Raw genomic sequence first — 27,625 nt, forward strand, 5'->3', positions numbered from 1 at the left:
AAGATGAACACAGTACACACTTCCTGTGTGACTGCTTCAAAATAAAAGCCACTTGCATTAATAATGTTACTTGAGTAAACTGTGAGTCCGACATTAAAGAGAACACGTGGTCACAGTGCTGCGTGACATTTAGTGATAAAAGCACCACATTTCTGCAGATGTGTTTATGGACACAGACAAAGACACTGGACATTTGGGCCTTTTTAAAAAAATAAATGTTACGGCCACCAGCAGGTGGTCGAACTCTCCCATTCATTGGACACCACATGCACTAACAGACATCACCTAGATCCAACTCATGAAACCTGGTGTGGTCGCAGACCGGTCATTATATTATATTATAACAGTTCTCATAGTTCTATTTGGTCAGATGGTGGATACTGGAGCAAAAACGTGTTTTTTATTTTTTTATTTAGAAAAGTAACATACATATAATTATGAAGAATGTAGCTGTCTTCATGTATTTTCCTTCCGCTCCCAGATATATTTATGTGTAAAAAAACACAGCGGGGAATTTCCCAGCAGCCACCTGCTGTGTTTTGTCGGTGGAGGTGGCTGTCGAACGTGTCGGATCCGGATTATCTACATCACACGGGGGAACTGAAGCTCTTCATCCTGCAGCTCCGCTGGAGCCTCGGTGTCCTCTCGCTTACATAATATTCACACTACGCTGTCACGTCATGTTACTGCCTGTCAGAGTTGTGAAAAATAATGAGTGTGCTGATATGTTGTTGGGAGTGTGGGTTAGTGTGTGTGTGTGTGTGTGTGTGTGTGTGTGTGTGTGTGTGTTGTTGCCCCAGCTAAAGTTTTGTTTTGGTCAAGGACACAATTCTCAGCCGTCTCCAAGAATATAGAGAAGCCATTTGATTGGTTACTCGGGAGCTCATTACAACACACACATATGCGCGCACAAAAAACACACTTGCGGAAGCACACAAGGGCACAGCCGAAGTGGATGTTTCTTTTAAGAGCGTTTTTTTTTTTTTCCCCCGTTTCAAACGCGACCTTGAGCTCCGTTTATCAAACAATCTGCGAAAGTATCTGAGTGTGCGTATACGTGTGGAATTACAACTGCTTTTTTAGTTGTTGCTTCATGTGTGTGTCTGTGTGTGTGTGTGTGTGTGTGTGTGTGTGTGTGTGTGTCTGTGTGTGCGTGTGTGTTCCTTCTTTTGTGAGCCAGAAGAATCTTGGACCGCCGTTTAATCATCGTCTCGTATTGAGAGATGACACGATGGAGAGCCTCGGGGAGTGTTTCTGTAACGCAGCAGAAGATGATTATTATGATATTTCACACACGCAAAACACACTCTGATCAACTTGTGTTTACAAGTCTTCGCATCTCCCACGTAAAAAAAAATATGAAATATGAATTTCTTAATCTGCACATTTTGTAGCAAAACCCCAAATCACCCTGAAACTCACTTCTGCTGTAAACACAAGTTGAGTGTTGATACGGAGCAACATCACAGCGTCAATGTGGAGCCACGACCCCCTGATGCATGCATTCTGTTAGCTCTGTTTTAGCTAGTTGCTAACTAGCCAATTGGGCCACAACTACACACCTCCTGAACACACCTGCAGGACGGTTGCGAGTGAATGCAGCCCGAGGCGTGCTTCGTCCTCCCCTGGCCCGTTGACGTCTTCGCACACAGCAGCAGGGAGAGACATGGGAAACACACACACACACACACACACACACACACACACAGCAGCAGGGAGAGACATGGGAAACACACACACACACACACACACACAGCAGCAGCAGGGAGAGACATGGGAAACACACACACACACACACACACACACACACAGCAGCAGGGAGAGACATGGGAAACACACACACACACACACACACACACACAGCAGCAGGGAGAGACATGGGAAACACACACACACACACACACACACACAGCAGCAGGGAGAGACATGGGAAACACACACACACACACACACACACACACACACACAGCAGCAGGGAGAGACATGGGAAACACACACACACACACACACACACACACACACACAGCAGCAGGGAGAGACATGGGAAACACACACACACACACACACACACACACAGCAGCAGGGAGAGACATGGGAAACACACACACACACACACACAGCAGCAGGGAGAGACATGGGAAACACACACACACACACACACACACAGAAGCACATAAAAAGAGTGACGCAACAGACCGGTTCTCCACCGCTTCGTATCAGGTGCTTTGAGAGCGCCGAACACCTTTTTAGCCCGTCGGCGCTCTCTGCTTATTGGCTCCTCTCGGGGCCCCAAATGACGCCCAGAAATATGCCAAAAAGAAGGTCGCACACTTCCAGTGGGTCGTGGATTCCTTTTCTATCGGTGTGTAGATTATACACGTCTTTTTTTTTTTATATAACTGGTTGCATTTTATACCTTTTTAAATGTGAATTTTCCAAAGACGTTTTTCGAGCAGAGAAATGTGAAAGCTCAAACTCCTTTGAAGTGGCTGCGTTCACACCTTCGTTCACACCTGCGTTCAGACTGTCAGACGCCGCTGACTATGTTCATTGCAGACGTTGACGTGTGATTTTCATCACCTTCTGCACATTTCACAAGTTTCTTGGTTTTTCGCAATGTTTTTTTTTTTTAATTGCTGAAATGTAGAATGTATGGGGGAACCTTAAAACTGTCACTCAAAGCCCCCCCCCCCCCTTCCAGTGGTGGAATATAGATGGTGTGTGTGTACAGACGGGTGTTCTTCAGTCAGATGTTTTTAGGAAACTTAGAATTTCTGATATGTACTTATTGTAACATTTACTCAAGTACTTTACTTACTTTTTACTCCATTATTTGACAAATAGTTAGAATTACATGATATGATTATATATATATGTATATATTTATATGCATACATATATATATATATATATATATATGTATATATTTATATATATATATTTATTTATATATATAGAAATATATATATTTATATTACATGATATGATTATATATATTTATATATATGTATATATTTATATATATATATTTATTTATTTATTTATTTATATATATATATATATATATATATATATATGTATATATATATATATGTATTGTTAAGGATTAAAGCAGTGTTCTGTACTTTTGTGAACTTTCAAATGCAGGACATTTAATTAATGCGTAATATGTAATATGTAATATTACGAGTATTATTAGTGGTATTTGTGACTTTACTGAGGAGCTAAGTACTTCCTCTACTGCAGTGTCTCTACAGTGAACAAGCAAACAAATTATTGAATCTGCTCAAAATCTATTTGACGGATAAGAGTAAATAAATATGAAAGAGTCACATGAAGGGATGTAGAGATTCACATAGCTGATCACCGACAGCCACTCTGCAGAGCAACGGACACGATTATATTAAAGATGCGGAGCTGTGCATAATGTATAACTAAGCTCACTACGTTAAATAAAACTTGAGGAAAAGAAAGAGAGGGCGGTCTTGCTCACTCTCACATTATTTGTTTTTTATAATAAATCTCTAAATCATGCAAACGCGTGCATGCTCGCATGTGCACGCGCATCCACCGACAACGGCAATTATGTATGAATATGTCAAGTCAGCTAAATCACACAGAGAGAGGGAGAGAGAGAGATTTAGTTTTCTGATGAATTTATTTATGGGAGGGTTGTTTTTTATAGACTTTGGGTTTTTGTCTCTTACGGGTTGATGTGCCACATTCAGGCTCATTTACATTTCACTGGTTTGTCGACAGCAGAGAGACGAAGGTCGAGGCGGAAAGGAGAGGTGAAGACAAAGAGAGGAGGAAGGTGAAAAGACACGCTGAGCGAGATGTAGAAGTTAGAGCGGAGAAGGAAGGAGGGGATAGGAAGGTGGAGGAGAGGAGAGAGAATGCTGCAGAGACAGCGTGAGACCAATGAACCAGTTGGCTTTAGCGTGGCCTAAATACTGGAAGCAACTGCTGGAAACAGATAGGATTAACATCACTTCTAAAGATGGCTGTCAGGGAGAATAGTGTGACACTTTGACAGGAACACGTATTTCCTATCTTTGAGCTGCAGACCAGAAGATCGACGCCACTCTCCGGGAGCCAGCGGGCGGTTAGCTTAGCCCAGCGTGCAGTCTGGGAAACTAGCTCGCCCCCAAAAACACGTCTACCAACACCTCTAAAGCCACAGTTTGATATCCTGGGAAATTCACTTCTTTTTACTTTCTTGGTGCCGGATCGTCACCGTTCTCATGAGAGCTGGAGCCGGGCGGTGATTAGCTTAGCTTAGCTTAGCAGAGGAAGCAAAAGGAATGAGCTAGCATGTTTTCTTTCCCAACGTTTATAAATGATCCTCCTGCAATCTCTAAAACGAACCAACTAACATGTTGTATCTTCATGCAGAAATATGACAGTTTGTGAGTTTAGGGGAAGCTACTCTTTAAACGAACAACCGTTCGTCCCCTTCGTCTGTGTCATCTTCAATATTTTAAGATTCACCCTAATACCGGCTTTTCCACCAAACGCCCAGAAAACGCTGGATCGACGACGGCTAATAACCTTCAGCGTGCAGCACAAACACTGAAGAAGAGGAGTGGGAGAGAGGGAGAGAGAGGAGGAGGTGAAACGGGGGGAATAACGGAGCAGAAAGAGAAGGAAATTAAAGACGTGAGAGGCCAGTAAAGGGCGAGGTGGATATGTGAGTAGAGCAGAGAGGAGGACGAGCAGTTGTTGAGCAATATCAGGCGTGGATGCTTTTAGAGACACCAGAAGCAGAGCTTTGTGCGACGTAAAGAATGCACTACACAATCATCGAAGGTACGGATATCAATACCTCCGTGAACCCCTGTGTTTACCTCGGGGCTTCATGTGCAACACATCTGTTGTTTGTTGTAGCGTCAGATATGAAATCTCTGTCTTAGTTTGTAGAGCAACGTCGTGATCTCGTGCTTTGTGTAAACTGTAAATCCTCTAGTCCGGTCTAGACTCTCTGTGTTATGAAAAATGTCTCTGATCAGAAGTTTTTTTCTTTCTTCTTCTTCTTCTTCAGGGAGAGCCAGGAGGGGGCTCTCTGATTGTTTGTTTGTTTGTTTGTTTGTTTGTTTGTGTGCAACACTGTTTGCAGTGTGTTGTGTTTTAGGGCAATCATCCAATCAACAGCCCCGAGAGCAGCCGTAGAAATCCAACCAGCATATTCGGGTGTTAATAGATATAAACATGAGCTCTATTCGGGTTATACCGCCACGAATTCATGTTTAAAGTTAATTTTATTCGAGGCGAAACCGTTCGGAACCCGTCCTCTAAAATGTGTAAATGTACATTTGTTATTTTGACGTATACAGCTATAACTAATTGAAAGATAATTGGTCTAACAATCAACAATGAAAGTTTACGTTTTCATACAGGAACCAGTGATTGTTTCTCTTTTCCCCGACGTGTAAAACGCTCGATGAATAATCGATTGATTAACAACAACAAAAAAACTAATTATTAAAGGATGATGACGACGATAATTAGTTTCAGAGGTGAGCTCGCTCTCCTCTTCCTTCTCAATTAGTTTCTATTCCTCCCAAATGTTTCTTTGTTTCTCTCCCTCTTGAACACTCGTCTCTCTCTCTGTGTTGCAGGATCACTCTGAACGGGATGAAGGTGTCGAGGCCGGACGTTCGCATCGGCCGCTACAGGATGATAAAACACGAGAGGGACAAACACAACGAGCCCAACCCACAGAGGTATCATATTATCGTATTGTATTATCGTATGGTATTATCGTATTGTATTATCGTATTGTATTATCGTATCGTATTATCGTATCGTATTATCGTATTGTATTATCGTATCGTATCGTATTATCGTATCGTATTATCGTATTGTATTATCGTATTATCGTATCGTATTATCGTATTGTATTATCGTATCGTATCGTATTATCGTATCGTATCGTATTATCGTATCGTATTATCGTATCGTATTATCGTATCGTATTATCGTATCGTATCGTATTATCGTATTGTATTATCGTATCGTATTATCGTATCGTATTATCGTATCGTATTATCGTATCGTATCGTATTATCGTATCGTATTATCGTATTGTATTATCGTATCGTATCGTATTATCGTATCGTATTATCGTATCGTATTATCGTATTGTATTATCGTATCGTATTATCGTATCGTATTATCGTATTGTATTATCGTATCGTATCGTATTATCGTATCGTATTATCGTATTGTATTATCGTATTATCGTATCGTATTATCGTATTGTATTATCGTATCGTATCGTATTATCGTATCGTATCGTATTATCGTATCGTATTATCGTATCGTATTATCGTATCGTATTATCGTATCGTATTATCGTATTGTATTATCGTATCGTATTATCGTATCGTATTATCGTATCGTATCGTATTATCGTATCGTATTATCGTATTGTATTATCGTATCGTATCGTATTATCGTATCGTATTATCGTATCGTATTATCGTATCGTATTATCGTATTGTATTATCGTATCGTATCGTATTATCGTATTGTATTATCGTATCGTATTATCGTATCGTATTATCGTATCGTATCGTATTATCGTATTGTATTATCGTATTGTATTATCGTATCGTATTATCGTATCGTATTATCGTATCGTATCGTATTATCGTATTGTATTATCGTATCGTATTATCGTATCGTATTATCGTATCGTATTATCGTATCGTATCGTATTATCGTATCGTATTATCGTATTGTATTATCGTATCGTATCGTATTATCGTATCGTATTATCGTATCGTATTATCGTATCGTATTATCGTATCGTATTATCGTATTGTATTATCGTATCGTATCGTATTATCGTATCGTATTATCGTATTGTATTATCGTATCGTATCGTATCGTATTATCGTATCGTATTATCGTATCGTATCGTATTATCGTATTGTATTATCTTATCGTATTATCGTATCGTATTATCGTATCGTATTATCGTATCGTATTATCGTATCGTATTATCGTATTGTATTATCGTATTGTAGTATCATATCGTATCGTATTATCGTATCGTAGTATCGTATTGTATTATCGTATTGTAGTATCGTATCGTATTATCGTATCGTATTATCGTATCGTATTATCGTATTGTAGTATCGTATCGTATTATCGTATCGTATCGTATTATCGTATCGTATTATCGTATCGTATTATCGTATCGTATTATCGTATCGTATTATCGTATCGTATTATCGTATCGTATCGTATTATCGTATCGTATTATCGTATCGTATTATCGTATCGTATTATCGTATCGTATTATCGTATTGTAGTATCGTATCGTATTATCGTATCGTATTATCGTATCGTATTATCGTATCGTATTGTACCGCGTCATGGTCCACGGAAATGATGATAGAATATAAAACATAAAGAGCTTTATTATAGACCTATAGTTTGAAAAATGCATCTCGAGCTGGCGAGATGTAGTGTACGCACATGCGTTATCTATGAGTCAAATACTCCTTTATTTATTCAATTAACGATCCAATTATGGGTTCTGTACATTTGATTTCCTATGATTTATTGCCAGGAACGTCAGTATTTTCTGTCTGGCGGAGTCTGAATCCTTTTATTTAAATGTATGTATGTTGAGTCAGGAACACTGGATTCCTCCTATGGGACACCTGCCATGTGATTTCACTCCCAACAGGATGTGAAGTGATTAAAGCATGAAGCTAAAAGACATCAGGACATGTTAACACATGCATTTTTTTTAAAGACGCCACATTAATTAAAATGCGTTTTCTGCTAAAAATGCAAAGTAACATGAATACCGACACTGCTGAATGCTAATAGTGTGTAATAATGTGTGCTGTAATGTCATTATGTCAGAATGTAAATTAACAAAACAACAGTAAAAACCACAGCTCGGGGCTTTCGTGTCATTGGAAGATTTAAAAAAAAAGAAAAGTACAAAACCTTTTCAATAAACCCCCAAAAAATTGCTTTTTTCGAGGATACAGCTCAGGGGGCTTAAACGTTGCTCTTTTTGGCTCCGCCCATTTAAATTGCTTTTCAGACGAATGTGCAGAAATGCTTCCTGTATAAATGTGTTATTTTATAGTTTGATGAATGAGACCCAATATGCAGAGATGAGCTCCTCCAGACACATTAATCACCAAGAATATAGCACCTCACATTAAGCTGCTTAAACATGGATTATCACTGTTTATTCTCCTCTTAAGATCGCCAAATGACATGTGTTTGATTTAAATTGTGCATACATCCACTGAGCATATGTTGTCTGGGTTGCTTCATACACGGTAAACTTTGTCTTTTACGGAAAGAAGTCTGAACTTATTCTCTTTTGGGGAAAAACAGATTTTGGAAAACATTTCATTTTTCTAGTTTCCTTATGCAAATCTTACCCTTTGGTTTATATTTTTTCCGAACGCAATCAAATGCTCCTTATTGGCTCCGCTCGGCTGTGTTTATCGCGGTATAATCTTACACTCGGTCAGCTCCTGAAAGACGTTCATCCGTACGCAAAGTTAGTGCAATAAATCCCACAATGCAGTGTGCAGCCGCGCGTTTGTGATTTTTGAAGACTTCGATCCAGACATTAGAATAACTGATTATCAAATCAACCCTCGGTTGTAGGCGGAAGGAACATTTAGCCTAAAGTAAAAACACACCAACGTGTTCCTTTTACACGATGTCACCTTCACACGCAGGTGCTTGTTTCGCTTCACTGCAACACAATCAGCGAGCAATGCGGATGAACCCTTTAGTATTCAACTCGTCTTATATATAGTTGCATAAAATGTTAGTAGCTTGAAGAGCGAAGCCTCTGCTCACCTCCCGAGCATTTATTTACCTTTTATTGACCTTGTATTTGCTGACGGTTTCATACGCCTCCTTATTTGGTCCCCCCCCCCCCCCCTGCAGTGTGCTCCTTCTCCGTGCTAACAAACTAAAAAAATCCACCGCCTTATAGATGTGTGGGAGGGAGGAAAGTCGGCCTATTTTCTACCTAGCAACAAGCTCCTGCTGAAACTAGAACTGGTCTGAGAACTGTCAAAACTAACCATCTACGCTCTTAAATGGCAGCAATAACTTAAATGGGACAATGTCCAAAATAACCAGGGCCTGCGTAATATGTCATTCATAGCGCGCGTGTGTGTGTGTGTGTGTGTTTGTGTGTGTGTGTGTGTGTGTCGCAAGAGAGAGAAAGATGCAACGATCCCTCAGTAATTGCTTGCTGGAATGACTCCAATAGAGAAGGCTAGGTCAGACTAGTCAAGTTGCCTTCATCACAATCAATAAATCCCCCTCTAGACTGAACAAGTGTGTGTGTGTGTGTGCGTGTGTGTGTGTGTGTGTGTGTGTGTGTGTGTGTGTGTGTGTGTGTGTGTGTGTGTGCTTAATACTCACTTCCTGTTTTCCTCCTCTTGCTCTGCTCTTTCCTCTGGTCTGAGGATCACACTTCCTCAATAAGAGGTGACACCAACAGGGACGCTGTTTATTTTGGGGCCGATCCATTATTCATAACTAGAGAGGGGCAGAAAGAAAAGGCGGCCCCCTATTAGCCGGATCAAACTTTTTTTTTTTTACAGCCCTTCTCGACACGCGCTTTAATGTCTCGGAAATTTTGGCTTAAAGGATTTATTTATTTTTTTTAGAAAATAAGTGGTATTTGGTACTTAAAGCGTAGCGGCTCAGAATCCTCAGCCGGTGGTGAGAGGAGGATCCCTCGTGGCTGGTGTGTGGGCGGAGGAAGAGAAGGGTTGTTATAGGTACACCCAACAGAACGTGTGATAAGTACGCAGCCAGGGGAGGTAATCATATTCAGAGAACTGAATTTCAAAGATTAAAGTCTCAAATATCCAAGAAAAAAAAACTCTGAGATATCACAATATCTCTAAAAGAGAAAAATCTCAAAAAACGTGCGAGATTATAAAAATGGCATTTCGATGATGGACTGTCCGTTGCCGGTTGTGACTTACACGACACCTCAAATGACCGGTGAGGTGCCGGGGACCAGCATCCACAACATGTTTACAAATGTACTCACATTTCTATGAAGTGAAGCAGAAACAACTCACATCCTCATTTGTCTTCGAGAGGAAAAAACAACAAATGTTCAGAGGCCAATCGCTGTCTTCTGGTTAAATTTAGATGAATGGGAGAGTTTATCTGGAGTACCTGCGTAATGTCCAGCGTTGTCTTGACTGTATGATGAATACTATCTCCCCTACACACACACACACACACACACACACACATGCACACGTATATAGATATACACACACACTCCTCACACAGGAGTCCATTCTCTCAGCCCTTTCAGAGATGTTGGCTCGGCATAGCAATGAGATATTGGACCGGCGGAAGTAAGAAAGAGGCACATTCATCACCGGCCTGCAAGTATCACTTTGCACACACACACACACACACGCACGCACACGTTTTGTCTTTAAAACGGCGCTTCGTGCATCGCAAATGAATCGGTCGCTCGGTAACATTGTTCAATATTCCATTCATACGTTGTCACCCTGGGAGACGGTGCAGATGCAGACTTTTGTGGGGAGATTCAGAGCATTATTATAGCAGCACATAATATATATATATATATATATATATATATATATATATATATATAGTATGTGTTATGCAGTTATGTCTACCCGAGTCATTCTTCTCATTTAAGGTGAGTTTTCTCGACGGTTACCATTGACGACGCATTCCGTGGTCACTGTGACCTCACAATGGCCGTAACAGGATCAAAATGACAACATTTTGAGATTTGTTCTTGGTTGGCGGCGGCACGCAACCACAAGGAGGTCATTCTAGTTTGGATTTAATATTTCTTTTTAATTAGTTTTTTTTTATTGAGTTTTTTTTTTACATGTTCAGGCCAACTGTGTGCGCGGCCTTCAGAGCTTATGCCAATAAGCAAACCAGACCGCTCACGGCAGCATCATATTTATGATGTGAGAAGATATCAATCTTCTTATCCCTGAAAGCCAATAAGCGTGTGTATGTCCCCCCCCCCCAAAAAAAGTCAAACTATTCCTTTGAGACGTGTTCTACAACAACCAAAAGAGCCTCAGCAGCTTGCAACGCGACGTGTCCCCGCGAGACCTTTTAGAATGAGAATAGAGCTTTACTTAGCCTAGTTAGGACCCTGGAAACGAGGCTAATTAATATGTAAGGAGGGATGCCTTTGTCTCGCCCTCCAGACTAAAGGAGTAAGATAAGGGGACACGGGTATAGGTTTGAAACGACACCATAGGTCCTCTGCAATGCATGTAGGGATTAGTCCACTGCTCTTAATCTGTTTGGTAGATCCATCTAAAGATTTCTCTTTATTTGATTATCGGTACGCCTTCCATCCCTCCATCTGTCTCTCTCTTCCTCAGATATATTTCTGGCTTCCTGTCCTCTCATTTCCTCTCACACTACTAAATTTGTTGGGATAGAAGTGCCAATCCTTGGATCTATTTATACCCCTTATTGTGTTATATTGTTCAAAGATGCTCGACAACATCTTCCACTTTTTTGGGGGGGGAAAAATCCGCTATTTCCTCTGGTCGCACACGTGAAATGACATCTTTAAGACCAGAGTTGTGTGTTTATGAATCTGTTTTGTCCGGCCCGCTGTGTGAAAATACTGAAATAATACTAAAGATTCAGAGCAGATTCTGATGTAACTGCTGAACCACAGCCAACGGGGAAGGCTATGCCATCATAACTCAAAAACAAACCGAGGTGGATTGTGATGGATGATGCTGTTCACCCGGGTCGCACCGCGGCGCTGCAGCGCCACCTCTTGGTCAGATTACACACCAGGAAAACTGGATTTTAGCTTTAATTTAAACAACCCGAGAGAACTGTTGTTTCTCTGCTTTCAGGGTTATTGCTACCCAGAAGGGTTGGTGTGAACATCAGGGCCCTATTAGGGGTTTGAATATGGATTTATTTATGCTGTAAAATGAGTTTTGGTTGCGTTTAGCGGTTTGAAATTACAATAACAACTTTTTCTTTCTTTCTTCCAATTGCCAATGTGTGTGTTTACATTATTAAAAATGTTCTTTTCCTGTGTTGGTAAATTCCCAACATGATGTCGCTCATAGATTCGGAGGGCTACACTTTATGATTAACGAAAGAGGAAAGTAGAGAAATATATGCTTTTTGCTTCTTTTCTTATTAATAACTCAATAACTCAAGAAACAAAAAAAAGGTGCACGTACACAAGGTCAGACCCTATTGCTCCCTTTGAGTCCCTTTTAGGATTTTAATAAATATGTACCTCCTTGTCTCACCACTTCTGTTCTACCCCTCTCTCCCTTCCTTCGTCTTCTCCCAGGTTTAATAAAATCCAGAACACGAAGAACACGATGAGGAAGGACGGCATCAGCTCTCTGACCTACAGACTGGTTCAGGTCAAGCGGTACCCTCTGTACACCGACATCTCCGTGGAGATCGGCAAGCCGCCGCCCCGGCCCGCTAAGGGCTAGAGACCCGGAGGACGGCGAGGGGGGGGGGGGGAGGAGACGAGGAGGAGGAGAAGAAGAAGAAGAAGAAGAAGAAGAAGGGCGCTCGTGGGAAGGAAATAAAAGAGATCGCATTTCCTCGACATCTGGAAGGATGCAGGAGTGAAAGATAAGAGGGGGAATGTCACAAGCACATCATGGTGTCTCTCTCTCTCTCTCTCTCTCTCTCTCGCTCTCTCTCTCTCTCTTTTAAGATTTCCGCTCGCCATTTTCCCCGAACCAGAACTCGTGGCTCTTTCCAATGGCCTCCCACCTCCAACCTTTCTACCAATCAGTGACTTCCCTGTTGGACGAGTGTTTGACTCAAAAAGCTCAAATATCGTTTTGGCCGACCCCAAAAGGTTGGCATGGAAACACGGAAGCTGAAACTTGGACCCTTTTCCACGAACGATCTTTTTTGTAAACTGGAGGTCAAGGTCATCCGGTGGAATATCGACTGGAGAAGTTTTTCACGACCTGTTCTTGAAAGGCGGCGTCGAGTGGGATTACTTTGTGTAATTTCGCTGTGAGCGGAATGAAAAGAAAAGTAAATTTTGACGTGGATGCAAAGAGAGACACGAGACGTCGGGAAAACCTGCTGGTTTTTTTTTTTGGGAAAAATGAAATATCAGAAGGAGAAAAAAACACCTTACAAACGCCATCGAACCATTCCAGAATGGGGGATTCCCAATCGGAGGGCGCACGGTAACGTTGACGATGTATCGCATCTTTTACCTTTTTACGAGTGATGTAAAAAAAACAGACACATTTAATATCGACGTCTTTGTCAGGGAGTTTGGGATCAAAATGACTCCGTTACCAGTTAATGAATGTGTATTGTGCCTGCACCCACCGTGCTGGGACACGCCCATTTAAAAACAACGTTTCAAACAGAAACTCCTTGGAGCGATATGGAAATATGAAGTTTTCTCCTGTGCAGAGTTGTGGCTTCTGCCTTGGGAATGAAGTGAGGACGACGAGGCAGATGTACACTGACAGCTCAGTCGTGATTTTAACCCTGGGGGGGGGGGGGGGGGGGGGGGGCGGCACATTTCTGGAGCTTCCTGGAAGCGTTCTGTTTGTTTTTTTGTTGTTGTTTTTTTTTCACTCCACTTGAAGAAAGATGAAGAGGTTTATTTTGGTAATCTGGGCTTCAAACGTACATTTTTCTTTTGTGTGTCTCTGTAAAGAGCACACAGCCTGAGGTTTATTAATATTCCTTAAAGTAAAGATTGATTAAGTACAAATATGCATTTTACATTAGAACATTTGACATTTACCACATTTTCCTATATAGATATGGGGCAGAAAAAAGGGGGGGGGGGGGGGCAACTATCACAATTCAATAAAAAATCTATTCATACTGTTTCTATGACATTTCCTCTCTCACAATCGCCATCTCTTTCTTTAAATCTTTAAGGAGAAGGCAATCATATCCGGAAAAGAGGAAATTATATTTAAAAAATTTTAATTTTGGTTTGCGGTGATGTCATCGTCCGAGCCGTTTGACTGACGTCTCCATTGCTGCTTCAGATTTCATCATCATCAGCCGTCGCCCCTGTGATTTCATCACACTTCTTTCATAAACGACGGTTATTTCCTTTTTCTCCACTTCCTCGTCTCCACTTTCGACGCCTGAACACCAAACTGATGCCTTCAGAAGTTATCCACACTGAGGTTTAAAGATTTAAAGCTCATTTTAGGACGTGAAATCAATCAACGGGAGAAGAGGTGCGTTATGCGTAATGATGGAATACTAACCGATATCATATTACTTGTAAAAAAAACAAAATAATATGTCCAACTATCTTTTAAACAGACAGAATATACAATGCTGTCACTGTAATATTGTCACCAATTTGTTCTCACTCGGGGAAAACAATTTGGGGCTTTTATTTTGGTGAAATTGGCCTATTGTTGGCTTCCTCCTGTGATCGGCCCCGAGGCAAAACTTCCCCAAATGTTTCCATCTGTTCGGCTCTCCGTTATCTTCATCTGAAGCAGCCTGTTGGAAGGTTTGATTACACTTCACACACACACACACACACACACACACACACACACACACACACACACACACACACACACACACACACACACACACTCTCTTTCCTTTTTTCTTTGCATTATCTCGCCTTCATTGCCTTTTCCTTTGCCCTCTGCTGGGCTTTGTGGTGGGTCTGCTTCACACGAGTCCTTCTCCTTTCAATAGATATCGACCCTCTCTTCGTGTCTCTGAATCTGTGCCACTTGCTGTATCTTTTTTTCTTTATTTTTATACCTCGGTACACATCCCCATCTGTGAAACCATGCTGCGTCTCCTTTTTCCTTTTCATCCCTTGATGCGCTTAAGTTTCCCCGGTGGGCGGGCGACCTGTGGAGAGGTCAATAAAATGCACCAGTGGATTGAGATCCACAGGTGCATTTCTTTTCCCCCAATTCTTACAGTATTGAAGCGCTAGAGATTTACATCACACTACATTTCCCACCATGCATCTGGATGGTGTTTCTCACAGAGTTCATAAAGTTGGAGGCGCTATATTGGGTGCGAAAGAGTCATTTCTCTCATAGACGTGGATGGGCATGAAACTCTTTTTGGTTAAGTCCCAAAAAGATTTTGTTGGAAAAATATCAGATCCAACGTGCATTTTATTTTTGGCAGGAAACTCACATTTTATTTGAAGTGAGAATTTGACAGTTACTCTGTTTAGGACAAATTTGCCGTTTTTGTTCAAATGTGGAAAAATGAATAGTGAATCGTCTTCAGACTCCTCCCACTAAACGCCCATTTTCTACGCCTCCGGTTTATAGAGCAAGCCTCCTCAGGTCTCAAGGTCGAGCTGACCCTGGAGGCCCCTGCTCAGAAACACCATGTACAGCTGTTTCCACAGGTGCTCCTCATGATGAGTAAATTGAACTTTGAAATTATTTTTTTCTAGCTTCATTAAAGCGGCTCAGCCCTTAATGAGGTCACTTACATGAGGAAAGGACACAGCGAGAGTATTTGAAGCGTCTCCTTTCCTTGAGCATAACAGCAGCCACGAGGAGCGCTTGATGGTTCCTCAATGGACTCTCTGGTTCCGGACTCTCTGGTTCCTCAACGGACTCTCTGGTTCCTCAATGGACTCTCTGGTTCCTCAATGGACTCTCTGGTTCCAGACTCTCTGGTTCCTCAATGGACTCTCTGGTTCTTCAACGGACTCTCTGGTTCCTCAATGGACTCTCTGGTTCCTCAACGGACTCTCTGGTTCCTCAACGGACTCTCTGGTTCCTCAATGGACTCTCTGGTTCCAGACTCTCTGGTTCCTCAATGGACTCTCTGGTTCTTCAACGGACTCTCTGGTTCCTCAACAGACTCTCTGGTTCCTCAACGGACTCTCTGGTTCCTCAATGGACTCTCTGGTTCCTCAACGGACTCTCTGGTTCCTCAACGGACTCTCTGGTTCCTCAATGGACTCTCTGGTTCCGGACTCTCTGGTTCCTCAACGGACTCTCTGGTTCCTCAATGGACTCTCTGGTTCCTCAACGGACTCTCTGGTTCCTCAACGGACTCTCTGGTTCCTCAATGGACTCTCTGGTTCCTCAACAGACTCTCTGGTTCCTCAACAGACTCTCTGGTTCCTCAATGGACTCTCTGGTTCCTCAACAGACTCTCTGGTTCCTCAACGGACTCTCTGGTTCAGAAGCATTTGAAAACGCTTTTTTTTTTTCTTTCTTCAAATAATTTCTTTGCCGCTAAGCAGACAGGACTTTCAGTGCCCGTTGGGCATTTTAAAAAATAAAATAATTGACTGTATCTATAGCTATGTTTTTTTTTTTTTTTTGTACATTGAATGTTGAAAATGTTATATCTTATATAGAATGCATTACGTCATATCAAACCTACTTTTTCTATACAATCAATAAATCTGATGGTAAAAGATTGTATGATGGTGTTGTCAGTTGCTTCCTGTGTGTGTGTGTGTGTGTGTGTGTGTGTGTGTGTGTGTGTGTGTGTGTGTGTGTGTGTTTTGTGACTGAAGAAGACATTCAAACTCTGGTGGATGAATTGAAATGTCCTAATTCGATTTTTACCTGCAGGTCGAAGGTAATCCCGGTACCAGAAGCCGTTTCCTGTTGCCGTGACAACCGACACAACCCCCCTGTTACCTTTCTGGACTAAAATGTCTCCATTTGGATTACTTTTGGGGCTTTGCTTACGCGGTCTTTCATTTCCTCTTCTTTAATCTTTAAAGTAAAGCTTTCTCCCCTTGTACTTTATTTTTTTACAGTGAAGCTCAGCAGGGGAATAAAGAACGGTGTCTTCTTAGAGCCACTGGTCACAAACAGTCAAAACTAAGCTTTAACACTAAGTAAAGGATTTTTAAATGACATGGAAAGGTGTTTTAACTTGTAATATTTCATTATATACAGTATATACCAGCATTAACACGCCACATGAGTCATAGGTGTGATTCAAATCGGTTCCCTTTTGACATCTTGGGCTTTTTAAATGAGAAGATTGACACCTGCAGGCTAGCTGTGTTCCAGTCTTTATGCTAAGCTAAGCTAACCTGCCGCTTGCTGTATTGCTTCATATTTCCCCGGAGACCATCTTCTCATTTAGCTCTTTGCAAGAAAGCAAACAAGTATATTTCACGAAATGTTAAAACTATTCCTTTAACCTTTCTGTTTATTCTGTAGCCGAGACGAACAGCTTGTATCCATAAAGTCTCCTGATGAAATTAGATATAAAAAGGTGTTTTATCCATAAAGTCTCCTGATGAAATTAGATATAAAAAGGTGTTTTATCCATAAAGTCTCCAGATGATCAAATTAGATATAAAAAGGTGTTTTATCCATAAAGTCTCCAGATAAAATTAGATATAAAAAGGTGTTTTATCCATAAAGTCTCCTGATGAAATTAGATATAAAAAGGTGTTTTATCCATAAAGTCTCCTGATGAAATTAGATATAAAAAGGTGTTTTATCCATAAAGTCTCCAGATGATCAAATTAGATATAAAAAGGTGTTTTATTCATAAAGTCTCCAGATAAAATTAGATATAAAAAGGTGTTTTATCCATAAAGTCTCCAGATAAAATTAGATATAAAAAGGTGTTTTATCCATAAAGTCTCCAGATAAAATTAGATATAAAAAGGTGTTTTATCCATAAAGTCTCCTGATGATAAAATTAGATATAAAAAAGGTGTTTTATCCATAAAGTCTCCAGATAAAATTAGATATAAAAAGGTGTTTTATCCATAAAGTCTCCTGATAAAATTAGATATAAAAAGGTGTTTTATCCATAAAGTCTCCTGATAAAATTAGATATAAAAAGGTGTTTTATCCATAAAGTCTCCTGATGAAATTAGATATAAAAAGGTGTTTTATCCATAAAGTCTCCAGATGATCAAATTAGATATAAAAAGGTGTTTTATCCATAAAGTCTCCAGATAAAATTAGATATAAAAAGGTGTTTTATCCATAAAGTCTCCAGATAAAATTAGATATAAAAAGGTGTTTTATCCATAAAGTCTCCTGATAAAATTAGATATAAAAAGGTGTTTTATCCATAAAGTCTCCTGATAAAATTAGATATAAAAAGGTGTTTTATCCATAAAGTCTCCTGATGAAATTAGATATAAAAAGGTGTTTTATCCATAAAGTCTCCTGATGATAAAATTAGATATAAAAAGGTGTTTTATCCATAAAGTCTCCAGATGATCAAATTAGATATAAAAAGGTGTTTTATCCATAAAGTCTCCAGATGATCAAATTAGATATAAAAAGGTGTTTTATCCATAAAGTCTCCAGATGATCAAATTAGATATAAAAAGGTGTTTTATCCATAAAGTCTCCAGATAAAATTAGATATAAAAAGGTGTTTTATCCATAAAGTCTTCTGATAAAATTAGATATAAAAAGGTGTTTTATCCATAAAGTCTCCAGATAAAATTAGATATAAAAAGGTGTTTTATCCATAAAGTCTCCTGATAAAATTAGATATAAAAAGGTGTTTTATCCATAAAGTCTCCTGATAAAATTAGATATAAAAAGGTGTTTTATTCATAAAGTCTCCAGATAAAATTAGATATAAAAAGGTGTTTTATCCATAAAGTCTCCTGATAAAATTAGATATAAAAAGGTGTTTTATTCATAAAGTCTCCAGATAAAATTAGATATAAAAAGGTGTTTATAACCCTAAAAGTTCCATCTCAATCCCAAACCTCGCGTAAAGAATCAAGCCAGTGAAACGTGTCACTTGTATTAATATACAGCAGCAGCTCGGGAGTCATAAAAGTAAATCACACTGAAACATGAAACAAGATTATTTTTTGGTTTTCATTCAAAAGTCCCTCATGATTGAAGCGGTGGATTATGACAAAATAAAAGAAGGAAGATCTCCTGCACATGAACTTATATAAAAAAAATGGCAATACACTTATTTTGTATAACTGTACACTTTGATAACGAGGAGGCTTTTTCCGGTGAAACATTAATGAAGCGCGTTAATTACAGGTTGTTTCTCCTCCTCTACGGCAAACCCTTTTTTTTTCCTCCTCTCTTTCAAGATATCGCTCTTGTCTACAACTACTGTACAGTCATAAATTAGACCATAGTCTCACACGTTATATAGATTTCATCTACACCCAGATATTGAACCGCAGAATTTACAGGACATTTATAAAATAGTTAATTGCTCACAATAAGCCATTTCCTAGTCGAAGATTTGCATCACAGCTGTGCATATTTGGCTGTTGCATCGACCCCGTGGCGGCTCAACTACAATTCCTTATCGTCCAATAACCTCATTGGCTTTGTTATGTTGTGATAACTGTTGCTGGGTAACTGGGTAGCTTCTATAAAAGCTGTAGTCTCAAATATTTAAAAAAGGGTAAATATCTGGAGTGATAGGAAGTGGAAGTTTTGTTATGGCTCCTGGCAGATTTGTTCGATGGTGTTTTCAGTACAGACATTACAGTATGTTTAGGGATTGAGGCCTTGAGGATCACTTATATCTACATCATCACAGTCCATATTATTAAATGAAGAGCGTTTAAATCAATTCCCTCATCATAATTTCACTATTTTCAGAGGCTTTTCATGGACCGCACGTCATCTTCTCAGCTAGAGCAGGATTACGTCTCTTCGCCTTGACGTGAGACCGTTTTGTAATATGCAAAGTGACCAATTCAGTACGCAGCATCAGTATTGCAGACACACCTTGGATAAACACTCCCTTGTGGAATGGAAGCTCTATAAGTTCTGCTTGCCAACAACAAAAACGTATCCGCTCTCAGCTGCGCAGGAGAGGGTTCAGCAAGGAACAGAGTCGATCCGTCATCTTAAGGGTCAACCAGCTGGTCCTCTGCTGACTGTGAGCGAATCAGTTTTTCTTGGCGGACGTCTCTTCTGGAACACAGTTCTTGAGGCTGGAGCAGGTGGCGAGGCGGTTGCCCTCCCAGTAGCCGGCGTCCTGGCCGTCGTGACAACGACACTTGGTGCACGAGTCGACCCAGACGGGCTCTCCTGCGGGAATCACCCGGCCGCGCGACGCGTCCACGTAGCAGTTAGGACCTGCAGGGAGAAGCACGTAAAGTCAAGTGCACACACACACACACACACACACACACACTCATCCCTGCATGCAAATGATCGAAATGCATTACGCTTTGACGGTAATGTTTCACACGCAGGAGAAGATCAATCTCCCGTGGAATCTCTGAGAGGCACTTTTCTACATTTCTAACGTACCCTCCCTGCATTCGGGGCAGCATTTCCCGGGCTGGTAGACGGGGTTGACGCACGGTGGAGGGGCACAATCTGCAACCAGGCAGCGGGCGATGCCATCACTGTCACAGGTACACTGCTCACATTCTGATGGCTGGGAAGCACACACACACACACACACACACACACACACACACACACCATTAGAGTTAATATGGATCTCATTTCTGACCAGCATCTCTCACCAAGCCCTCGTCGTGCCATCTCAAAAGGGGGCGCTATTTACCTCCAAGTCCAGGCTCTATTCTCAAGTTACATACCAGACTATGAGACACACATTCAGAGTTTTGGAAGGAAATAAGCTGAAAAAAAGATGCGTATGAGCTTATACTTCATTATTATTGCTATATTATTATAACACAAGCTGAGGTCAATGGTGGTTAGTGTCAATGTTGTTGTTTTGATAATAGGTGGTGTTCCTTTAACATCTTCTATACATGTGTGTGTAATTAATAGCTTTGCAATGACATTCAAACTATTTCTACAACAAACAAAACATAACAAGCATTGAAGCCATTCACAAATGCTGCAGTAATTAATTCAAGATGAATTTGTGCAGAAAGGCAATGTTGGACCAATAGGCCCTTTTTTCAAAACAGAGGGGTCTCCAACATGCTTTACTCCATCCAAACAAAACGAGATGCGCTTACCTTTCATGAAAGGTAGGATCCATCACAAATAGGTTCCAACCTTTTTGACTTGTGACCCCTTAACATTAAAGTGTCTATGAACCCGGTCACAGGTTATTGCCTCAGTGAAAAGAGGGATTTTAGCATTTTTAGACACATGAGGAGGTACACAACTATCCATTTAATTAATAAATAGCTAAAACCAAAGAAAGGTTAATATATTCTCTTTCTAATCCCTTATATTTTTTTCGAGACCTGACTAAAAAAAACACTTCTATGCAGATATTTTGGTCTATATTCAGATTCCATATGGGAAAAGACAATTTGACCTAATATTAAATGATGTACGGCATAATGTACATCCTGTAACAGGAGTATCTATAAGGTCATGCATCCTGGAAACCATCAGCAGGCCATCCCCATCCTTATAGGTTGTCTCTGGCTTACCTGGAAGTTCTGCCCCAGGTCGTACACCACTCCTCGGTACTCGCACCCGATCTTCTCGCACCTGGGGCAGCAGTCGGTGGGGTAGTGGCTGACATGGATGCACGCGGCCGGGAGGGAGGTGCACTCCGTGCGGGAACACGCGGAGCCCTCGGCGGTGCATTCACATTGGGTGCAGTGGTCGGAGTCCAGAAAGTACCACTCGCCCACGAAGTACAGGCTGCCGTTGGCCTCGCAGGTGCTCTCCTGCTGCCCGGCCACCGAGAAGCCGCAGCCGGCCTGCGCGCAGAGCAGCAGCGCCAACACCGCCGTGCGTAAAGTGCGCTCCAAGGCACGGCGCTCAGTGGAAACCATGACGACGACTGACTTGACCCTTGTCCAAAATAATAATAAAAACAGTTGCTATTTGGTAGAGAGGTTACCCGGAATGTGTTACATTGTCACTGGACGTGGCGTTACCTCAGTCCTCCGTCCACAGAGGTCGACTGGAACATGCGCACACGTCTGTAAAGAGCCCGGAAGGGGGCGGAGGTTTGGGGTGGCTTAAAGAGGGGGACGTTATATTCTCTCTAAAGGTTCACACAGGTCTGGCCCTCCCCCAATTTAACTATTTTTAAAGTTGTAGGCCTATTACGGACTTTTAATAGAGCACAGGTGGTCTATTGTGCTTATGGTGTGCATTACTGGAGTCTAAAAAGCATCTCATTCTGTAGTTATTGGTCACGTGTTACAGTGTGTCACTCTGTATTGCGTGTTTGCAAAAAGAAAAGAAAGAAAAACAACAACAACAACAACAACAACAACAACAAACGGGGTGATTGTAGGAGAGAGAACAAAGTCACGTCGAACTGGAGAAGCCGACTGTTGACAGATCTCGCGATATCTCCCCCTTAGCAACCGGGCCGTTTCCCCTGGATACCACAGCTTCGCTGGATCCCAGTCGAGGTGAGCGTTTTTTTTGGTGTTTTTCCTCTTTAACAACACAGGGAATAAAAAATCCATCTTCTGAGATGTCTGCGTGCTTTTATCGTTCATCGTCAGTGTTATGAATAAACAACCACTGCCATGTTATGTGGTGCTCTTCCGGCTAACGAAGCTTAGCTAGCATTAGCTAGTTAACTAGTCTCCAGGTCACAGAACTCAAATACAGGTTAAAATGCTGCATGCGAAATGTCACTTAATAATCTGAAGGTGCAGAGCTGTCACAGTGATTTGGGAGCGAACAGTTATATTTGGAAGCCATTTTTTCTTTCTTCTGAAGTGCCTTAAAGTATTAAAATGTAGAGCTAACTTACATCTATGAATGAATAGCAATGCTAATATCTGTTTGGTAAGAACAACCTCAATCTCCATAACAAGGCGAGGTTTCTGTCAATATAAGTAGAACTATAAAGTGGAATAATAATAATACTACTACTACTACTAATAATAATACTCAAGTGGAGTACACGTACCCTCCCAGTAAATGTACAGTTGCATGTGACCACAGTAACTGTACATTTCCTTCACCCCATAGATTCCTGTTCCTATGCAGCCTCTGGGTGGATCGCAGCTCCGGTGCCCTGGCCAGTCCCTGTGGAGCCTGATCACGGAACATGTTCCTGGGTCCGAGCTGCCAAAGATCCACTCGGCACTGGGCTCCTCTCTGGTCGACATGTACACCGAGGTGCACACTGAGGTGACTTGATTAGTGAGACTATGTAGAGCAACGTTTTGAACACGCGTGCCTTTTTATTTGGAGCATTCCTCTTCAGATTCAGCTTCAGATTTTTTTCTCACATTTCATGTTTTATTTGTTCAAAGAATACGACCACACGAGAATTTCCTTTTTTTTCTCGGTTCAGTTTCTGGGGGAAATCAAAACAGTGCTCAGCTAAGCATTCCCAACCAAAGAATGTAGGGACTTGCTGTGTGAGTCGGTCTGGCTGGGTGCAATCTTTAATTCCCAGACTCCCTAACAAAGTTAAATGTGGGTTAACTGGCGCTGTGCTGCAGGGAAGTCCGAATGTGAGCCGAGCAGACAGACATCAGTATTTACTCGAGGTCAGCTCACCTCTCTGACTCTTTGATATGAAACATCCCCAGCTGACACCTCAAGTCTCACTCTCTAAGTGTGGTCATGAATCATGAATACAAATTAAAGAATTAAAAATATAAAACAAAACAGGACTTCAGTGATTGCTGTAGCGTACACAGTTTGATATGATAGTGAATCGTAGTCTATCCTGATTGTGTTCATATTAAACTATAGGGCTGCGACTTTATTATTATTTTCACTGTTGATTTGTTTTAACACATTTCTCAATTAATCAATTAGTTGTTTTTATTTATAAGATCCTCAACAAAAAAGTGCAAAAAGATGAAAATGAAGTCATCGGATGTCCTGTTTTGTCCAATCATCAATCCAAAACCTGAAGGTATTGAATTAACTGTAAAAGGAAATAAAACAGAGAAAAGCAGAGAAAAATAACACAATAATAAAACTGTCAATCAACTGATCTAAATTGCTACTAAATAAAACTCAAAACATTACAGTGGCTTACCTTAATGTGAGGAAAGGAGGCCTATTCTCTTGAGGGAACATTCCTTTCAAGCTGAATTACATAAGAGAGGTCACGCCATGTGCTCTTAAGACCGAGGGCTGCAGGTTCCACACAGACACGAAGCATTCCTCTCATCAGAAACACTCGCTGGCTATTTTAAATTAAGGATTCGGAAAAGTGGCACAAATATAAATATTAAACGATACTAAATCTTTACATGGTTGGCACCATTTGTGGCAATGAAATAAAGCATATTGTGTCCAAGGCTTGAAATAAAAGCTATAAAAAACCTGTCGAGTTCAAATGCAATTTGAAGAAAACCAGCCTCTTTTTTGAAGGTATACACGTGGTATTGACATTTAATAACATTTACTTTATTTTATTTATTTAACCTTTATTCACCCAGGATAACCCCATTTAAAAATCTCTTTTACAAAGGGGTCCTGGTCCAGATGATATAGCTTAATAAAAAAAGCAACAGATGACAGATTTAAATAGCAGCAAAAAGTGGAAATCAAAAGACGTAAAAGAGACGGCAGACTTATGACATCAAAGAATTACAACTTTTACTTTGCAAACCTCGGGACTAATAAGGGATTATCGCATCCTTTTTTACCACGATTCAAATTAGGATTATTAAGGAGTATTTATAGGTCGGATAGTTTGACAAGACAAATCGTCCCGATGGCATCTGAGAGAATGGAAAGTGATCTCTGTGTCTACGGTGTATGATTGTCTCTTTGGATAAAAGCGACTTACAATCATAAATGAAATGTAATGTGATGGAAAGAGATTTAGATGCTGACCACATGGTATGTTTATGACAGTTAACATTTAAAAAATCACATGTGACAACTATACAAAACACTTTTTTACATGGAGGCATGCAAGACTCCCTCCTTTTCACTCACACACACACACACACACACACACACACACACAGGAATGCACACACCCTCATACACACATATTTAATTTGAAAGCACTATTCAAAGAAGCATTAAACCAAAAATGCAACCACAATGATGCAGCTCATTTACAGACACACTACATCATATGCACGCACACACACACACACACACACACACACACACACACACACACGCACACACACGCACACACACACACACACACAAAGAGGCCCAGTAAGCTCAGTGAGTCAGGGGGTCGGTGTAACAGGGTTAAAGAGACTAATCCTCGACCATTATTAAGGCCGTTAGCAACGCGTATTCTTTGACTCGATTGTGTGTCTTGTCTGCGTGGAGGAAATCGATGTGTGCGTGTGTGTGTAGCACGTGTGTGACTTTCAGTACTTCTCTGATGTTTCAGTTGGGTGAATGCAGGGGCTGGCGGCGAAGCCCTCAGATGGAAAGAAAGACTTATAGGCTGAGAGCTTTGAGAAGACCCCAAAAACAAAGCACAGGGCGCCTCGTTCAACTTGGACTGGTTTTCTTGAGTCATGACAAACACTGCAGGGTGGATCTTCTCCCTTCCCTCTTAGTTGAATGTCTGCTTGTCCCCGTGTCCTTCTGTTCCATCCCTCTTCTGTCCCACGTCTGTTTCTGCTTCAGCCGCGTAATGAATTCCATCCCTCAGCGAGGAAGTTGATTCTCCTCCATCCCTCAACGCCACCGTTCCTCCCTCCCTCCATCAAGGTCTCCTTTGTCTCCGGCAGGTTCGATCAGAAGGACCATTAGCCTCTCTGGCCTTTAAGTTAAACGTATTCTATAAAAACCCAATTTGAATAATTCAACATGATAACCTCTCGTAGGTGTTTTTTCTTCTTTTTTGTACTGACAGATTTGAACAGCGCTCCCTTAAAAATAAAGACAGACAGAGGGAGACAGTATGAGAGAAAAGGGTTTTATGTGTGTGTGTGTGTGTGTGTGTGTGTGCTGGCATGTGTGTGTGTGTGTGCGCACACAGAGGCACACACACACACACACACACCAGAAGCAGTCGGTGGGTTTTGTATCCCTTGTGGATTCCTTTTGAAGTCTTCAGCCGGCCTAACAACTATGCTTCTCTTTTCTTTTGTTGTTGTTGTTGTTGTTGTTGGTACGTTGGGGTTCAATCATGGGGATTTGTTTTCCAGTTCAGATGTGTGTGAAGATGCAGAAAACAAGCTGCTGGGTGCAAATTATAGTCATATTTTGATCCCCAGTCAGGTCGGCTGGACTGTCCACTCTGCTTGAGTCAGTAAAGCACGTCTTGTAAATATCCTGGTCGTCATCATAATGATGATGATAATATTTGCAGGCGGAGATGTGGCACAAGATGTGGCGAGAGAGCCAGCCAGGGACCGGTGGCAGCAGAGCGGGGACCCCCCTCCCACGTCAGCAGGCCTCCCTTCTGGCCGACCCCCCTGCAGTCAAAGAGCTGGTGAGGGCCGAGGTCAAGATGCTCCTACACACTCTCAGAGAGAGAGCCGGCGGGGCGGGACGGTGGGTGTCACAGCACACACACACACACACACACACACACACACACACACACACACACATATATATCTACTCCATACGGGCATTATTAGTGTTTTATTGAAGAGTCATGATTTATGCCTCCTCTCTGTTTGTTAGAGTGATGAGAGAAATAGGATTTTGGTATAAATTAGAAGAACCATGACACAAATGATGTCACACAATTCTTTTTAAATTAATTGTCAAATATGAATGTATAGTAAAAATAAATATGTATATACATATATTATTTCCAATATATATATATATATATATAAATATAACTATATATATATAAATATAAATATATATATATATATATATATGTATATATATATATATGTATATATATATATATATATACATATATATATTTTTTTAATATTAAAGTAATTTTGCAAATTAGATAAATATCAACACCAACATGAACCACTGTTTGACAACGAATATGGTTTTACCACAGTAGGCAACTTTAGTTTATCCCACTGCAGGTTACATCATCTAAAAAACTTTATATTATCAAACTATTATCAAAATTCAATTTTTTAACTGTCGGAAATATACTTTTTCAACATTACGTTCAAATCCAAAGGAAAAGGTTTGACTTCACACCGTCCTGGTCATGTTGCTCTCAGTGTCATTTTTCAACCCAACACAGAGTGCCATAAAACGCCATATTGTTGTTCCCACGTCAGTTACAAATGGGATGCAAAGCAGGAACAAAGGTTTGCAAACGGCACAATTCTAGGAGAGAGACTTCAACGCATTCCACACCAAATGCCAACAAACACTACAAGGCCCCCGTCGCTGCTAGCTTTATTGGATTAAATATATGCGTTTTTTCTTACCCGAAATGGGAAGCTAAATACTCATCTTAAAACTGTAAAAGAGTATTTAAGTTTGTGTAAAACCGACCTTTTATTCAGTTGTTTGTTCGAGATCAAAATGAAGCTTGTGTCTGCTTTTCATGAAGCGCATCGGAGAGTTATAAGCTCCTCAAGAGGTCATCGTAAAACCTTCTAATTGCGGTTTTGGTTTTTAATTCCCACAGCTCATCTTACAGCGTCGGTCAGGGATGAGCTTCCAGCATTTGGCAAATTTAATGACATGTATTAAGATGCTCTGAAGAACGTCATAAAAACTAGTTGGCAGGATGATATTGGTTAGTGACACTGTCCTGCAGTCTAACGTTGCACATTTAAAGGCCTCGTTTATTTCTATGAATGAAAAATGTTTTTTTGTGTGTGCGCGTG

At 40.8% G+C, this 27,625-nt stretch overlaps 3 protein-coding genes across 4 annotated transcripts in view; 2 read left to right on the forward strand and 1 right to left on the reverse strand.

The window, feature by feature from the left end:
* b4galt2 (UDP-Gal:betaGlcNAc beta 1,4- galactosyltransferase, polypeptide 2) overlaps positions 1 to 12,509 on the forward strand; it is a 109,989-nt gene extending 97,480 nt beyond the window's left edge. The window contains exons 6-7 of the mRNA XM_034555208.1: positions 5,619 to 5,723; positions 12,359 to 12,509. Of these exons, the coding sequence (XP_034411099.1) occupies positions 5,619 to 5,723; positions 12,359 to 12,509 (256 nt within the window). The remainder of the gene's footprint in view (positions 1 to 5,618; positions 5,724 to 12,358) is intronic.
* Positions 12,510 to 14,120: 1,611 nt separating this feature from the next.
* LOC117746225 lies at positions 14,121 to 16,320 on the forward strand. Of its 2 annotated transcripts, none has more exons than XM_034555210.1 (2): positions 14,121 to 14,539; positions 15,464 to 16,320. In XM_034555210.1, the coding sequence occupies exon 2, from the start codon at positions 15,579 to 15,581 to the stop codon at positions 16,215 to 16,217; it is 639 nt and encodes a 212-aa protein (XP_034411101.1). In that variant the 5' UTR covers positions 14,121 to 14,539; positions 15,464 to 15,578; the 3' UTR covers positions 16,218 to 16,320. The 2 variants fall into 2 exon arrangements, with proteins under 2 accessions (XP_034411101.1, XP_034411100.1); XM_034555209.1 differs by having other exon boundaries at positions 14,124 to 14,255.
* A 2,507-nt stretch (positions 16,321 to 18,827) lies between these two features.
* Positions 18,828 to 21,864, reverse strand: zgc:113531 (uncharacterized protein LOC541359 homolog). Its single transcript, XM_034555709.1, has 3 exons — positions 21,374 to 21,864; positions 20,262 to 20,391; positions 18,828 to 20,084 (listed from the first exon to the last, which is right to left on the reverse strand). The coding sequence occupies exons 1-3, from the start codon at positions 21,722 to 21,724 to the stop codon at positions 19,894 to 19,896; spliced, it is 672 nt and encodes a 223-aa protein (XP_034411600.1). The 5' UTR covers positions 21,725 to 21,864; the 3' UTR covers positions 18,828 to 19,893.
* Positions 21,865 to 27,625: the final 5,761 nt, after the last annotated feature.

Source organism: Cyclopterus lumpus, chromosome 17 (assembly GCF_009769545.1).
Source record: "Cyclopterus lumpus isolate fCycLum1 chromosome 17, fCycLum1.pri, whole genome shotgun sequence".
Lineage (NCBI taxonomy): Eukaryota > Metazoa > Chordata > Actinopteri > Perciformes > Cyclopteridae > Cyclopterus > Cyclopterus lumpus.

Coding starts and splice junctions, on each gene's coding strand:
- zgc:113531 (XM_034555709.1), bottom strand. CDS start 21,724: ATGGTTTCCACTGAGCGCCGTGCCTTGGAGCGCACTTTACGCACGGCG. Junction 20,392..21,373: donor ACCTGGGGCAGAACTTCCAG/GTAAGCCAGAGA, acceptor TGTGCTTCCCAG/CCATCAGAATGTGAGCAGTG. Junction 20,085..20,261: donor CTGCCCCGAATGCAGGGAGG/GTACGTTAGAAA, acceptor TTCTCCCTGCAG/GTCCTAACTGCTACGTGGAC.
- LOC117746225 (XM_034555209.1), top strand. CDS start 15,590: ATGGACTCTCTGGTTCCGGACTCTCTGGTTCCTCAACGGACTCTCTGG.